Source organism: Schistocerca gregaria, chromosome 5 (genome assembly GCF_023897955.1).
Source record: "Schistocerca gregaria isolate iqSchGreg1 chromosome 5, iqSchGreg1.2, whole genome shotgun sequence".
NCBI lineage: Eukaryota > Metazoa > Arthropoda > Insecta > Orthoptera > Acrididae > Schistocerca > Schistocerca gregaria.
In genome coordinates, this window is record NC_064924.1 from 108,887,000 (window position 1) to 108,903,198 (window position 16,199).

The 16,199-nt window shown below is 44.3% G+C and overlaps 1 protein-coding gene across 1 annotated transcript in view; it reads right to left on the reverse strand.

Annotated features, from left to right (window-relative positions):
- Window positions 1-16,199, reverse strand: part of LOC126273248 (protein Wnt-1-like) — an 873,380-nt gene that overhangs the window by 51,910 nt on the left and 805,271 nt on the right. Inside the window, exon 3 of the mRNA XM_049976793.1 lies at window positions 8,996-9,140. Within this exon, the coding sequence (XP_049832750.1) occupies window positions 8,996-9,140 (145 nt within the window). The remainder of the gene's footprint in view (window positions 1-8,995; window positions 9,141-16,199) is intronic.

A 16,199-nucleotide genomic window follows, 5' to 3' on the forward strand; every position in this document is an offset into this window, starting at 1 on the left:
AAAATATACTAACTGAGTAGTCCATGGGCAAGATAGGCAACATCAATGATAAAGTGAGCTCAGCAGCGCTGTGGTCCCGTGCTTAGCGTGAGCAACTGCGGGATGAGAGGTCCTTGGTTCAAGTCTTCCCTCGAGCGAAAAATTTAATTTTTTATTTTCAGACAATTATCAAAGTTCAGGCACTCACACATAATCGACTTCGCTCTCCATAATTCCATGACATGTTCAGATTTGCTTGGACATATGCAGGATTTGACGGTCTACACACGAAAAAATTTGAAAACGTTGAAAACATGTTTTGACAGAGCACAGGGAAAACTGTGCGACTGTGAAACTGTTGCATTTATTCGTTGCAGTTTGTGTGACAAACTCTTATGTTTTCATCACCTTTCTGGGAGTGATTATCACATCCACAAGAAAACCTATATCGAGCAAGGTAGAAGAATCTTTTTACCCATTCGCCAAGTGTACAAGTTAGGTGAGTCGACAACATAATTCCTGTCATGTGACTCACATTCCGTCACCAGTGTCGTATAGAATATATCAGACGTGTTTTCCTGTGGAGGCATCGGTTGATCTATGACCTTGCGATCAAATCTTTTCGGTTCCCATTGGAGAGGCACGTCCTTTCGTCTACTAATCGCACGGTTTTGCGGTGCGATCGCAAAACACAGACACCACTTATTACAGTGAACAGAGACGTCAATGAACGAACGGACTGATCATAACTTTGCGAAAATAAAGAAAAACGTTTCACTCGAGGGAAGACTTGAACCAAGGATCTCTCGTACCGCAGGCGCTCACGCTGACCACGGATCCACAGCGCTCCTGAGCTGACATTGTCCTTGATATTGCTTATCTTGCGCATGGACTACCCAGTTTGTATATTTGGCTTATTTTTTCATAGTTGCACCCAACTTCTTCCTGTTTTTTCAACTGATCTGTGTTCAGTTTTTCAAGGCCTATCCACTGTGCCAACTTATAACTAAATCTGAGGGGGGTGCGATGGGGAGGTTCCCTTGTTAGTATATACTACAGTTTGTGATATTCCAAGTGATTTTAAGTTATGATCAATACAGAGTGAGTCACAAAGGACTTTATAACTTCTATGATACAGTAATTTATTGAAATAACTTACAGAATCTGTAGATGTGTCATTTTGTAACAAACGACATCAAGTTTCACATAAAAGTGCCAAGTATCAATCTGGTTCGATGTGACTACCAATTGTGACGCGGCTAACATCCGACCGATAATCAGTTTCTCCCTACACTCGTTGCAGCAAATCGGGCGTAACTTGTGTAACGGCAGCGTAGATTCGATTTTTCAGTTTGGCTAAGTTAGTTGGTAGGGGAGGAACATACACACGCTCTTTAATGAAACCCCAGAGAAAGAAATACAGCCCGCATCTCGTGGTCGTGCGGTAACGTTCTCGCTTCCCACGCCCGGGTTCCCGGGTTCGATTCCCCGCGCGGTCACGGATTTTCTCTGCCTCGTGATGGCTGGGTGTTGTATGATGTCCTTAGGTTAGTTAGGTTTAAGTAGTTCTAAGTTCTAGGGGACTGATGACCTAAGATGTTAAGTCCCATAGTGCTCAGAGCCATTTTGAACCGTTTTTTGTAATTTTACTTGCAATGTGTGTAGGAGTCTTACTAGTTGTTGAGCTTTCATCACGTCTCGTCTTTCTCTTCGACTGTGTGAAGCAAGCATAGGTGGCACAAAGAAGAAATCCGATTGCACAGGGGAGTGTCAGTGTGAATGCAATAACGTGATATCCAGTGTGAGGAAATAACACACCAGTTGCGTTAAAAAGCAATTTTTAACGCAAGTAGTGTGCTATTTCTTCATATCGGCATTCTTCAAAAAGAGTTGTTGAAGTGACGAGCCACTAAATGACATATCTACCGATTCTGTAAGTTATCTTAACAAATTGCTATCTCATTCCTAGGTTGTAAAATCCTTTTTCTCTCACCCTGTATAAGTTTCTATTTCACTTTCACAAATGCAGAGTGCGCACAATGTACACACATGCACAAAACGCTTTGCATCACCTCGGTTCCGAGAGTTCCGGAACCTGTACAGAAAATTGGAATAGAGATGAACATAAACACCATTTCCGGTACCACCATACAGCGAGACCTTCTGAGGTGGTGGTCTAGATTGCTGTACACACCGGTACGTCTAATACCCAGTAGCACGTTCCCTTGCACTGGTGCTTGCCTGTATTCGTCGTGACATACTATCCACAGGTTTATCAAGACACTGTTGGTTCAGATTGTCCCGCTACTCCTTAAGAGTGGTTGGTGGGTCAAGTAATCCATAAACAGCCCTTTTCAATCTATCCCAGTTATGAAAGTACCTGGCACATTAAAACTGTGTGCCGGACCGAGACTCGAACTCGGGATCGTTACCCTTTGCGGCCAAGTGCTCTACCAACTCAGCTACCCAACCACAACTCACGCCCCGTCCTCACAGCGTTACTTCCGTCAGTTCCTCGTCTCCTACTTTCCAAACTTCACAGAAGCTCTCCTGCGAACCTTGCAGAACTAACACTCCTGGAACGAAGGATAATGTGGAGATATGCCTTTGCCACAGGCTGGGGGATGTTTCCAGAATTAGATTTTCAGTCTGCAGAGGAGTGTGCTCTGATATGAAACTTCCTGGTAGATTAGAACTCTGTGCCGGACCGAGACTCGAACTCGGGACCTTTGCCTTTGGCGGGCAAGTGCTCTACCAGGAGAGCTTCTGTGAAGTTTGGAAAGTAGGAGACGTTACTGGCAGAAGTAAAGCTGTAAGGACGGGGTGTGAGTCGTGCTTGGGTAGCTTAGCTGGTAGAGCACTTGCACATGAAACGAAAAGGTCCCGAGTTCGAGTCTCTGTCCGGTACACAGTTTTAATCTGCCAGGAAGTTTCATATCAGCGCACACTCCGCTGCAGAGTGAAAATCTCATTCTGGAAACTATCTCAGGTATGTTCGATAGGGTTCATGTCTAAAGAACATGCTGGCCGCTCTAGTCGAGCAATGTCGTTATTCTGAAGGAAGTCATTCACAAGATGTGCACGATGTGGGCGCGAATTGTCGTCCATGAAGACAAATGACTCACCAATATGCTGACGATATGGTTGCACTATCGCTCAGAGGATGGCATTCACGTCGGCCCTAAGCAGGGAACCACGTTGCTGGACAGTGTGTCTAAGGCGTTCAGCCTGACAGGGTTGCCTCCAAACACGTCTCCGACGATTGTGTGGTTGAAGGCATATGCAACACTCATCGGTGAAGAGAACGTGATGCCAATCCTGAGTGGTCCATTCGACATGTTGTTGGGCCGATCTCGACATGTTGTTGGGCCTATCTGTACCGCGCTGCATGCTGTCGTGGTTGCAAATATGGACCTCGCCATGGACGTCGGGAGTAAAGTTGCGCACCATGCAGCCTATTACGCACAGTTTGGTTCGTAACACGACGTCCTGTAGCTCCACGAAAAGCATTATTCAACATGATGGCGTTGCCTTCAGGGTTCCTCCGAGCCATAATCCTTAGGTAACGGTCATCCATTGCAGTAGCAGCCCTTGGGCGGCCTGAGCGAGGCATGTCATCGACTGTCTCTCCGTATCTCCTCCATGTCCGAACATCATCGCTTTGGTTCACTCCGAGACGCCTGTACACTTCCGTGTTGAGAGCCCTTCCTGGCACAAAGTAACAATGCGGACGCGATAGAACCACGGTATTGACTGTCTACACATACAGACAATACGAGCCGTGTACCTCCTTCCTGGTGGAATGACTGGGACCGATCGGCTGTCGGACTCCCTTCGTCTAATAGGCGCTGCTCATGCATGGTTGGTTACATCTTTGGGCGGGTTTAGTGACACCTCTGAACAGTCAACGGGACTGTATCTGTGATTTAATATCCACAGTCAACGTCTGTCTTCAGGAGTTCTGGGAACCGGGGTGATGCAAAACTTTTTTTGATGTGCGTATATGACAAAATTTGATTGGTCCATAACAAGTATTGTGAGGAAAACCTGAAACGGCTTATTTACTTGTACTACAGTTTTGTGGTACTCCAAGTAAAACAACGACTGTACATGGTATTAAGATCTGATGAATTTTTACCTTATAATACACACTAGCCAAAAAGAGAGAAAGAATTGTTTTCTGTATGTATTGCATATGCATAAATCAATAAACTATTTTTTATTCTTGGTCCTTGCGAGGCATACTAAAAAGTGCCATACTAACGCTAATCTACATGTGCCTTTTGGATGAAATGAAGGTGATAGTAGGTAATTTGCTAACGCTTAAAATTATTTAAGAGGAGGTAGCTGAAGGCACAGCATGCTCCATTTCTTACCTACGTGAGTGTTACTCATACCACGCAAGTGGCGTGTCCAGTGTTGTGCAAGCTGCAGTACTATAAGGGGCAGGTTCCTAAGGCTTCAAACGCAATGTCCAGATCACTATTGTCTGTCAGATGAGTATTGTACAGGGTGTATTGAAGCCCTGAGCCTTGCTGTGTGCGAGTTCCAATTCTGGGGCCAGACGGACTCCAATCATCACATATTTTGTGCTCTGAGCTTTGAACTCTGGAAGACGACATACTGGTTTTGGCAGAACTAAAACCAGGAGCGAACCTGAAAAGAAGGCTGAGCAGATTGTTGCGCCATTTAGCACTTTGCACTATGATGTCGATAAATCAACTGTTCAGTGGTTCTATCGAACCTTCAGCGTAAATTGGCATTGTCACCAAAAGATGATAAACGCTTCAGCTACTGATCTACACGTATGATATAGGGCTGTTGATATTATTAAAAGTATGGGGAATCCGATATATCGATGTTAATAAAAATGTCATCAGTCTACGATACGTCAAGAAAATTGTCGATATTTCGACGGAAAAAATGCGGATGTGTCGGGCTATAATCGGCTGCACATTGTAAATATACTGCCAGTTTTAGAGCTGTAGATTTAAGTATTGATTTACTATTATATATTCTGTACGTAAACAAGTCTGCTTATTCCCCTTAGAGCAAGAATTGAAAGGAAAACGATGCACATTCACGTTTGGCGATAACCACTTTGCTAACAATGGCAACTGCAAGAAAGTGGCACAATGAAAGTTGTCCGATGGGTGCGTCGTTCGATTTTGTCACATATCGGATTTTTCTCAAACACTTCATGTCGACTTCTCGATTTTTTCATTTGTGCAAATGCCAGTGACATCGCAAATGTGGTGTCAAAATTGCGTGGTGATGTTCAGCGTTGCAGTTTCTGTTAGAAGTACCGAGTGCCGATTACATCAGCATTCCCCTCACATGTCTGCGCCCATTGCGAAGACCAATGTTGTCATTTACATTTTTGCTCGTCACTTCAACAACTCTTTTTGAAGAATGCCGATATGAAGAAATAGCATACTACTTGCGTTAAAAATTGCTTTTTAACGCAACTGGTGTGTTATTTCTTCACACTGGATATCATGTTATTGCATCCACACTGACACTTACCTGTGCAATCGGACTTCTTCTTTGTGCCACCTATGCTTGCTTCACACAGTCGAAGAGAAAGACGGGACGTGATGAAAGCTCAACAACTAGTAAGAGTCCTACACACATTGCAAGTAAAATTACAAAAAATGGTTCAAAATGGCTCTGAGCACTATGGGACTTAACTTCTCAGGTCATCAGTCCCCTAGAACTTAGAACTACTTAAACCTAACTATTCTAAGGACATCACACACATCCATGCCCGAGGCAGGATTCGAACTTGCGACCGTAGCGGTCGCGCGGTTCCAGACTGTAGCGCCTAGAACCGCTGGGTCACCGCGGCCGGCGTAAAATTACACTCACGCTCATAAATTAAGGATAATGCTGATACATGGTGAACCAATGCTCTGGTGGGCGGTTTGTGGGTTTAAATCACCTCGGGGTATTACCATGCGGTGCATTTGACCTGCAGTCGTCGCACGCTGGCAGCAGTCCACATACGGGACGTCCACAGTGTACAACACCACAAAAGACCGATATCTCACCATCAGTGCCCGCAGACGGCCACGGAGTACTGCAGGTAGCTATGCTTACCGCGCCACTGGAACAGTTGTCTCCAGACACACAGTCTACCGACGACTCAACAGACATGGTTTATTCGCCCGGAGATCTGCAAGGTGCATTCCACTGACACCAGGTCACAGGAGAGACCGTAAAGCCTGGTGTCAAAAACGCGGTACATGGTCATTGGAACAATGGTTCCATGTTATGTTCACGGACGAGTCCAGGTATAGTCTGAACAGTGATTCTCGCCGGGTTTTCATCTGGCGTGAACCAGGAAGCAGATACCAACCCCTTACTGTCCTTGAAAGGGACCTGTATGGAGGTCGTGGTTTGATGGTGTATGGTGGGATTATGACTGATGCACGAACAGCCCTGCATGTCCTTGACAGAGGAACTGTAACAGGTCAGGTGTATCGGGACGTCATTTTGCACCAGTATGTCAGCCTTTTCAAGGGGGGCAGTGGGTTCCACCTTCCTCCTGATGGATGATAACGCACGGCCCCACGAGCTGCCATCGTGGAGGAGTACCTTGAAACAGAAGATATCAGGCGAATGGAGTGGCCTTCCTTTTCTCCAGACCTAAACCCTATCGAGCACGTCTGGGATGCTCTCGTCGATGGATGGCAGCACGTCTTCAAACACTTAGGACACTTCAGGAGCTCCGACAGGCACTGGTGCAAGAATGGGAGGCTACACCCCAGCAGCTGTTCGACCACCTGAGCCAGAGTATGGCAACCGGATGTGAGGGCTGTGAACGTGTGCATGATGATCATATCCCATACTGATGTCGGGGTACATGCGCAAGAAACAGTGCCGTTTTGTTGCACGTGCGTTTTCTCAACTTATCACCAATCCTGTGGACTTACAGATCTGTGTCGTGTGTGTTCCCTATTTTCCTATGCTATTAGCCCCAGTTTTGTGTAGCGCCACGTTGTGTGGCACCACTTTCTGCAATTAGCCCTTATTTATGAGCATGAGTGTATATTCTACTACATTTTCAAAAGAACCTTTATCGAAAATTGCAAAAAATATATAAAATTAAAGTATCGGCACTCGATATTGCCTTTCCTATATCGATACATCGACATATCTGTGAGTGCAGCAGAATCGGTACGTATCGATATTTTATGGGCAAAATATGGATACAAAATTGTTAAGGCTTTTGTGGCCACTTGTTGACAAACTGCCTGTTGGCATCTGTCTCGGGTTCTTCGGCAGACGTTCATCTAATGATTTTTCTGACGTTTCGCCAGCACGTGAGGCTGGCATTGTCAAAGCTTCACCCTTCATTGCCGATGGTGAACTGGAGCCGAGCTCGCGGCCGCAGACTATATGTACCTGGCGCGCCAACGTCCGAGGGCTTCTCCGCGGTCATTTCCGGTGCGGTTCTCCGAAGCCAGGATCCGTTTACCTTAAGGCTTTCCTCTTTCTTGTTGAAACCGTTCGCGTGTTTTTTTATTACTACAGCTTCTCTGAACAAGCGCGTGTGATAGTGCGTCTCTACAGCCAGAACTTCCGTGTCGGCGAATTTTATTACGTGGTCGGTCTCATTCAGTGCGTGCTCTGCCACGGCCGATTTCTCCACCTGCCCCAACCTGCAATGTCACTTATGCTCTTTGATCCTGGTTTTAATTGATCATCCAGTCATTCCGACATAAACTTTTCCGCATGTGCACGTTAAACGGTATATTCCCGACATTGCAAGTGGGTCTCTTTTCGATCTTCCTTGTCGGTTTGAAAATCGTCTTTACGCCATGTTTGCGCAATATACGGCCGATTCTGTCCGTCACTCTCGGAATGTAGCCAGAAAGGCCGTACGCGACATTTCATTTCCTGGTTCCTTACTTCGCCGAGTGTTTGGCTCTGTTACACTTCTAATATAATTTGTGGAGTAACCATTGCTCCTCAGAACAGTTTCCAGGTGTTGCATTTCTCGTTTGAGGTGTTGCGGCTCACATATTCGTCCTGCTCTTGTTACGAGCGTACTAATCATGCCTCTTTTCTGGCTCGGATGGCGGTTTGACAGTTTGTGCAGGTTCGGTCCATGTGTGTCAGTTTACTATGCACGCTGTTTCCCAGCTGTGACCAGCACATCTAAAAATGGCAGTTTCTTGTCCTTTTCTACTTCCATGGTAAATGTTATGTTGTCATGGAGACTGTTCAAGTGTATTAGGAAGTCACCGAGCTGTTCTTCACCATGGCTCCACACCACGAAAGTATCATCGACGTACCTGTACCACACTTTAGGTTTGCAAGTCGCCAAGTCCAGTGCTTCGAATTGTTCCATGAAGAAGTTGGCCACCACTGGACTAAGAGGACTACCCATGGCGACGCCTTCCAGCTGTTCATAGAAATCGCCATTCCACTTGAAATAGCTCGGGGTGAGACATGCATGGAAGTTCTTTTTGATGCCTTGCGGGAAAATGGAACCGATGTGCTCCAGAGCGTCACTGAGTGGCACTTTCGAAAATAACGAAACAACATCAACGCTGACCAGGATGTCGTTTGGTTCAAGTTTCAGTTTCTTCAGCTTCTCAACGAAATGTCCTGAGTCCTTTACGTATGTGTCGGTCTTCCCCACGCGTGGCTGGAGCAGAGAGGCCAAGTGTTTTGCCAGTTTATACGTCGATGAGCCAAGATATATCGATTTTTAACTACTACTGTAGTATGAAGTCTATCTGAACCTGCAAAGTGGACACCCATGCACTTGCACGAGACAGAGATGAAAACTCAGCTTAGGAAGCGATGAAATATATTGGGAGAGCAATTGTGTGTGTTTTGACGAAGGTCTGTGGGTTCTGGGAATTGTTACAAAGCATCCCGCTGTTGTCCTCGCCGCAGGCCTTGCCCCTGCATGTAGGCAACCCATGCGTGTAACAGCACGTTGGAGGCGCGTTACTGAACTTGTAAGCCCCCGGCCAGAAGCCCCACAGATGGCACTACTCACGGGCATGACGCCGCGTCGGCTGCTGCAGATGTCCCGCTGCGGCCCCGCCAGGAAGTCGAAGCCGCGGCAGGCGTCCTGCTGGCGCTCGCGGTCCGGCGGCGCCGCCGTCGTGGGCTGCGGGCTCTGCCCCGGCGCCGCCACCATCCTGTGGGCAACACGGAACACACACGCGGGGCTGAGAACGCGACGGGCACTGACTAGTATGCGAGGCTCTACAACTACAGCAAGTACCCGTTTACTTACACAACTTTACTCAAACAAGTTTTACTACGATCAGCAGAATACTACGTATTGGTTTCCACATAGGCACCAGGATTTTTCACCAGTTTATTCAATCGTTTGCCAATCCCCTTAGTCGATTTCAACAAGAACGCTTGTAGTACATTAGTGACAACATGCAGGGTACGAACTTCGAAATCATCTAGCATACTCTAAGAACTACAATATGCACACATTAGTGACAACATGTAAGGTACGAACTTCGAAATCATCTAGCATACTCCATTGTCCAGACCTACAATAACAATGCACACAGTGTAGATCAGGGCCGCGCTCTGAGCAATCTGAGGGCTGTGGCGACCCAACCGACGTTCCAGAAAATAATTGTAAAGCATTTTGCTTACACTTGTTGCAAACTGTGGCACATCAACTATCGTAAATATGACGCTGTAGATTTTGTCGTACGTGGACACAATTGGCCAAATCTGATTTTCCAGCAGGGCTAGGCCCTGGTCTGAGCTCACTGTATTGCGAAAAAGGAACGGACCAATAAGTTGTGTTGATGTTGCAATGGACCAAACAGCCGGCCGTTGCAGCCGAGCGGTTCTAGGCGCTGCAGTCTGCAACCGCGCGACCGCTACGGTCGCAGATTCGAATCCTGCCTCGGGCATGGATACGTATGATGTCCTTAGGTTAGTTAGGTTTAAGTAGTTCTAAGGGACTGATGGCCTCAGATGTTAAGTCCCATAGTGCTCAGAGCCATTTGAACCATTTCGAATCGGGTGATGTGATTTCTCAACGGAGGCATGTAGAAAATCTTTCGTCCATAAATGGAAATTATGAGGTTTACAAACCCTCCCATGTGAAACACAGCTCTATCAATTCAGATTGTGTTTGAAAACAACTGGGGGCAGTTTCTTATCCGGCCTAGCATGATTCCTCACGATTCTCCATGCGACAATAGCAATCATCTGTACTTCCTGGCTTCAATGCCACTTACAGGAGCGAAATTACAGCTTCTCTTTAAGGATGTTTTGGACCGTGTATCGCATTAGGAAGCTATCACATGCTGACTGGCGTGATGAACATTTGGCGGCCCCAGATGAACAATTCCAACACCAAGCGCATATTTTCATCTCACGTGGATGTCCTGGGGCGTGGGGCGTCCATAAAAAATCCAATAGTCACCAATTTATTTATTAACGTTATTACATATTTATTATAAGTACATTCGTTTCGCCCACCATGAAAGTCTGGTACAGCTCTACCAAATAGTGACAAAATTCCTACAGTGGTATGATAAGAGCCATACCAAGATGATCCTGCACCCATCCGAAAGTTGTGAACCCTCCCCCGTCCCTTTCCCGTAAATATTATATTTCTGCAATGTTTTCTACACAGTTAGCAAATTTTGTAAGTAGACTGAATGAAAGTGAAGAATTACTAAAGGATGTGTGGTAAATAAACTATACTAATGAAAAATATTGCACAGAACAAATTAAATGTATCATTGTACTAAAAAATCCATATTGTATGAACTTTGTGAAAAACATGAAAGTAAACAGAATCTATATCTCATTGCTTATAGCAGCTACTGTAAATTGGTATTTATGGACACGGGTGGCAGGTACAGCGAATCCGATTCTTTTCTAACGTTTAGCACAAGCTCACGTTCAGCACAAGAAGTACATGGTTAAATGTTTACCACGGTGACAGCAAAGAACTTTATGACTCCCGATACTCAGAGTTTCAACAGAGCTTGAACATCAAAAATTACTTAACACAAAAGGGAGAAGTATTTAGTGATGCATGAGCAATGTAGGTAATGATGAGGGGCATAGCATACACGTGTGTATAAAAGGGTTGAACTTGTATACACAGAGTTTACCAGTCTATAGGCACGACGAGCTACAAGCACTACAGATATCTCATTCCTGAACTCCTTTTTCTTACATAGCTGATCGTACCGACCGAAACTTGGGTGTAACAGAAGTACTGACTGGAGGGGCAAGTAAATTACATTGAATGTCACTTCAACCCCTTTCGTTTTGCTTGGTTCCTACACTGTCGCGTTTCGTTCCAGTCCTGCGACGCAGAAATCGAAGGCTTCGGGCTAATAGCGTACTGGCTTCAGCACCCGCTCGCCGTTCTATGACATTCTACAATACCCTAGCGAAGTAGCAAATAAAGAGCTTGTAACATTCCACTGCCAATAATTCAAATAAACACTTGTCGGCGTCGTGTTTGCTTCAACGAAATCACGAGGCATGGCACGAATTGAGTATAGTATGGCAGGAGAATCAAACACCATTTAATAAATTACTTATGTGCTATCTGATGACGACAGCGATTACTTGCATCTGCTCGCTGCATTATCCAAGTCCCGGGTATAGCAGCTGAACATTTTTGCTACTCCGGAATAATAACGTACCAGCAAAACTGATATGCTCCGTTTGATGAACCGCAACACTTCTCCATTCACAAAACTAATACAATTTTTTATAGATGCGTACAATCATCATCTTGTACTGCATTGATCTTGTTTTACTCATGTCAAGCTGTGATTTCGTGACTCATGGATTGGAGTAGACGCGTCCGCCTATTCAGAAACAGGTCAGCACTGTTGGCTACAGAATTTAAATTAAATTCGAATTACAAAAAATAATTAGAAAGTTATTGTGGTGCAACATGGCGAACTTAATAAACTGTAAACATGTATTTTCTACACACAAATAGGAAAAACAAATGATTTTAGTTTCAGTTTTATAATCATTATTTTAATATGTAAGTTATTTTATATCAATTAATGTTTATCATATCAATTACATACAAAATATCTTTTCCGTTATGTTACGAACATTAGAGTCTGAACTTCATATTGTATAGATTCATGAAATGTTCTAACTTCTGTTGGAAATCACGAAGATTGCCAGAAATACTAGCATGTTTATGTGTGAAACAAATAAATCTTTCACATAAATGATTAACAGTGACATCGCTTATTGTTTTAATAAATACAATGGCGTTTAATTAACATTAGAAAAAATTAAGTTGGTAATATTGCATATTTTCGTACGAAGTAACAGTTGGATCGGGTAGTAAACTAAACATGTGTATCGCACTCTTCACTTAGCTCGTCTCAATCTGCTGCAGTGGGAGGCTGTTATCAAGAGCTGCCAGATGGAATATATCCACAAATGACTGAGGGTGCTGAGTGTAAGGGCAAAGGACACTCTGAGATGAAGAGGTTGGCACAGGAAATTCTGTACAGACTGCACCTTTAACATGGCACAGTTAATTTAGTATGAGATGCTAGTTGTAATCTGTAATAGACGCCTGTATGATTCGTTGTGCAAAACTGAGAACATTAATTTTTACACAAATACGAGCTGTCGCGAGAGCAGCAGCAGGAACGAAACGAACCGTGAATACTAACTGAAAGTCGACACTAGGGGCGCTACGGAGAACATTGCCGGCTGCTGTCGGGGAGCCATTAAAAGGTGGAGGTGGCCCTCTGCGGTGAACCGGCCGCTTCGCTTCTCCCTCACCCCGCCGCGCTGGCGCAGCCCAGCAACAAGTGAGGCCCGCCAGCCTCTTCCAAACGCTACGCTTTGTCGCCTTGCGTCGAACTTCAAAATGGTTCAAATGGCTCTGAGAACTATGGGACTTAACTGCAGAGGTCATCAGTCCCCTACAACTCAGAACTACTTGAACCTAACTAAACTAAGGACATTACACACATCCATGCCCGAGGCAGGATTCGAACCTGCGACGCAGCGGTCGCGCGGTTCCGGACTTTAGCGCCTAGAACCGCTCGGCCACTCCGGCCGACTTCGTCGAACTGGTCTATGTCACGGCTGCTGTTGACTTTTCACACGCTCCGCCTATATGCACATCCGTCACTGTAAATTTTTTTCTCTATGTAAGAGTATACCAAATCCAATACCAGACTTAGTTTTTTTAATATAAGTATTAAATTTCATATGAAAAAAAGGATGCTAAAATATCTGTTTTTTATCTGTAATAAGCTAACAACTTAGCTTCGGGATAAACCAACTGCATTACAAGTTTTCATCACTGTTTTCTGTGAAAGCTCAGCATTGCTCGTCCCGTGCACTTGATCTACAAAAATTGTATTCAAAAGCGTGTAACTTACCGATCGCTTTACGCCATACACTGTAGCCCAACGTTCGATCTTTCTTAATCTTTTGGAAGACACTAACATAGATCTCCGTTCATGGTCAAGGAGACGTCATGTAAAGGCGTTAACACCGCGCTGTTCAGGTCGTGTGGTAAGACAGCCTCAGCTTTAGAACAGCTGTCGGTTTGGGCTCTCCACAGCCATTTGTAGCGATAACCGTAGCTGAACTTTCAACGAAGATGAACCGCAAGCATTTACTTTTTGTTCATTTTTTTATCGGTTCGTCACTCAGTAACGAATTTTGCACGAGACTCGCCGTATCGCTTCGTTACTGCCCGAAACATTTCTTTATCGTATGGTTTTTTTCACCGCACGCAGTTCGTGCCCGACTCGGGTCGAGTCTGCAGCTCACGGATTCCTCCGATTCGTTGCCCTCAGCAGATTCAGAATAATGGAACCGTTCCCTCACTAGCCTGTCCTCTGTCCTGCACGCTTCGTTCCGGCTTTCGTAATCCTCCAAACTCTTATTCTCCGGAGTCGTTGGTGACACGGAGTAACGATAATATTTTGTTGGCTGCTTTCCTCCCTGTAAATCTCAATTCCTCACTCCCTGATGCGTTACGCGCGTCCAGTAGATGGCGTGAGTGAACTGTGTCCCCAGCATAGCTTAGTTCGACCGATGTATGTTTAAGTTCGATTATAAAATTACATTATGATATGCGGTGGGTAGAAAGGTTAGTTCTAGTTTACTAGGATTTTGGAACCCACATTGTGTTCGAATGTTATGAATTACAACGAGGAGAACGATTTACTGACACTTAGCGCGGATTCACAAAATATCCTTCTTCCCACAATTAACTCTTCATTCGCACGAAGTAAAGATTGCTATCGACAGGGCATCTCAAACTGATTCCATACTTCTAGATTTCTGAAAGACTTTTGACACCGTTCTTATCAAGAGATTTCTAATCAGATTGTGCCTATAGAGTATGGTCTCAGTTGTGTGATTGATTCATTACTTCCTGTCAGAAAGGTCACAGTAGTAGTGAAAGGTGTCTTTACAATTAAGAGGTATCTTTACAATTAATATGAATATGTGTGGGGGGGGGGGTAAAGTATGGCCTCAATACAACTGTCGCGCAAACGGAATGAAGTAGGATGTGCCGTACAGCCGGCCGTGGTGGCCGAGTGGTTCTAGGCACTTCAGTCCGGAACCGCGCGACTGCTACGGTCGCACGTTCGAATCCTGCCTCGGGCATGGATGTGTGTGATGTCCTTAGGTTAGTTAGGTTTAAGTAGTTTTAAGTTCTAGGGGACTGATGACCTCAGATGTTAAGTCCCATAGTGCTCAGAGCCATTTGAACCATTTTGTTGTGCCGTACATCAGAGCTGGATGAAGCATGGAGTGGAATTTTAGCAATGACAGCGTAAACAAAAATTCTGGCAAAACAATATCTATTAGATCAGTAAATTTAATTGCACATATGAATATGTATAGTGAGTAACGTCATGGTCGCTCTTGCCTGCAATCTATTACGCCGCATATTAATTAAACCTAGAACTATATTTATGAAACCTAGAACTATACTTCGGAGTTCCCTGCAAGGTCTACGATCTATGGAAGAGAAATGATCAAAGGATGGTTTAATCTCGAACACTTACATCACACGCACTTGAGAGAGTAACAGGAAGGAAAAGAACTAGAAACCTTCACCACAGCACCCGTGATAGCAAGAGGGACTGTTCCCTTGTTTTTAACATTCTGGATAAATGAATAAATTTCTATTAAAGTAAATGGCAATAAAAATGAAGCATAAATAAGAATCACAATTAATTCAAATATTCTACAGCGGAAGATCACTGTAGCCCTGGCACTGTAGACTTTATCATTAGATCACAACCACGTGGTTCTCATAAACAAAAGCGTACATAAAGCAACTTATCAAGTTAGACGAATTGCACAAAATTCAGTCATAAACTCACAGAAATCTTGCGCAATACACATGCTCTCGCGAAAGGGATATTAAACAAAGTGAACTGAATTACAATAAACTCAAGACGGCTCCATGTGTTTGATTAACAGTTCAACTGAACAATAGCCTACACCGTCCCTGGATTTTAACGCATTTAACTCTAGCGAATTAGCAAGTAAAATTTGTTACACACGATAATAAACTATGAAAGATGAAAGGAATCATTTACTTTGACTGGCTTTGAAAAAGTTACATTAACTTCTCATCAAAAAGGCAAGAATAGATACATTGAAATATGGCACTTAAATGTATCAGACACGCGTGTGGGGCTCCGACAAGTACGAATAACCTAATGAAATGTTAAAACGAAATATGGATACTATACTGTGGCCACCACAAACACACTCAGCTGCACAGTCTTTTCCCTTTTCTTCTTTACATTTAGGGTAATGGACCGTTTGCACCAAGAATTGAGGTGCCAGAGGTAAACAAAAGAAGCTGTGTGGTGTGGCAAAATTAGCAAGAGGGTCATGCAGAGACGCGTCAAGATTAATCGACGGAAAATCGCCGAGTAAAACGGAAGTGTTTTTTAGTGTTCCTCAAGGAAGTGTTTTACGTCCTCTGCTGTTTCTAATCTATATAAACGATTTAGGAAGCAATAATGTCTTATGGAATAGTTCTCTGGGGTAACTCACCACTTAGACATAAACACTGATTGCACAAAAGAGAGCAGTGAGAATAATTAGTGGTGTTCACCCAAGGACGTCATGTTGGCACCTTTTCAAGGAGTTAGGTATTTTAACTGCACCATCAGAGTACATGTATTCGGCAATTAAATTCGTTACAAATAATCCATCTCAATTCGGGAAGA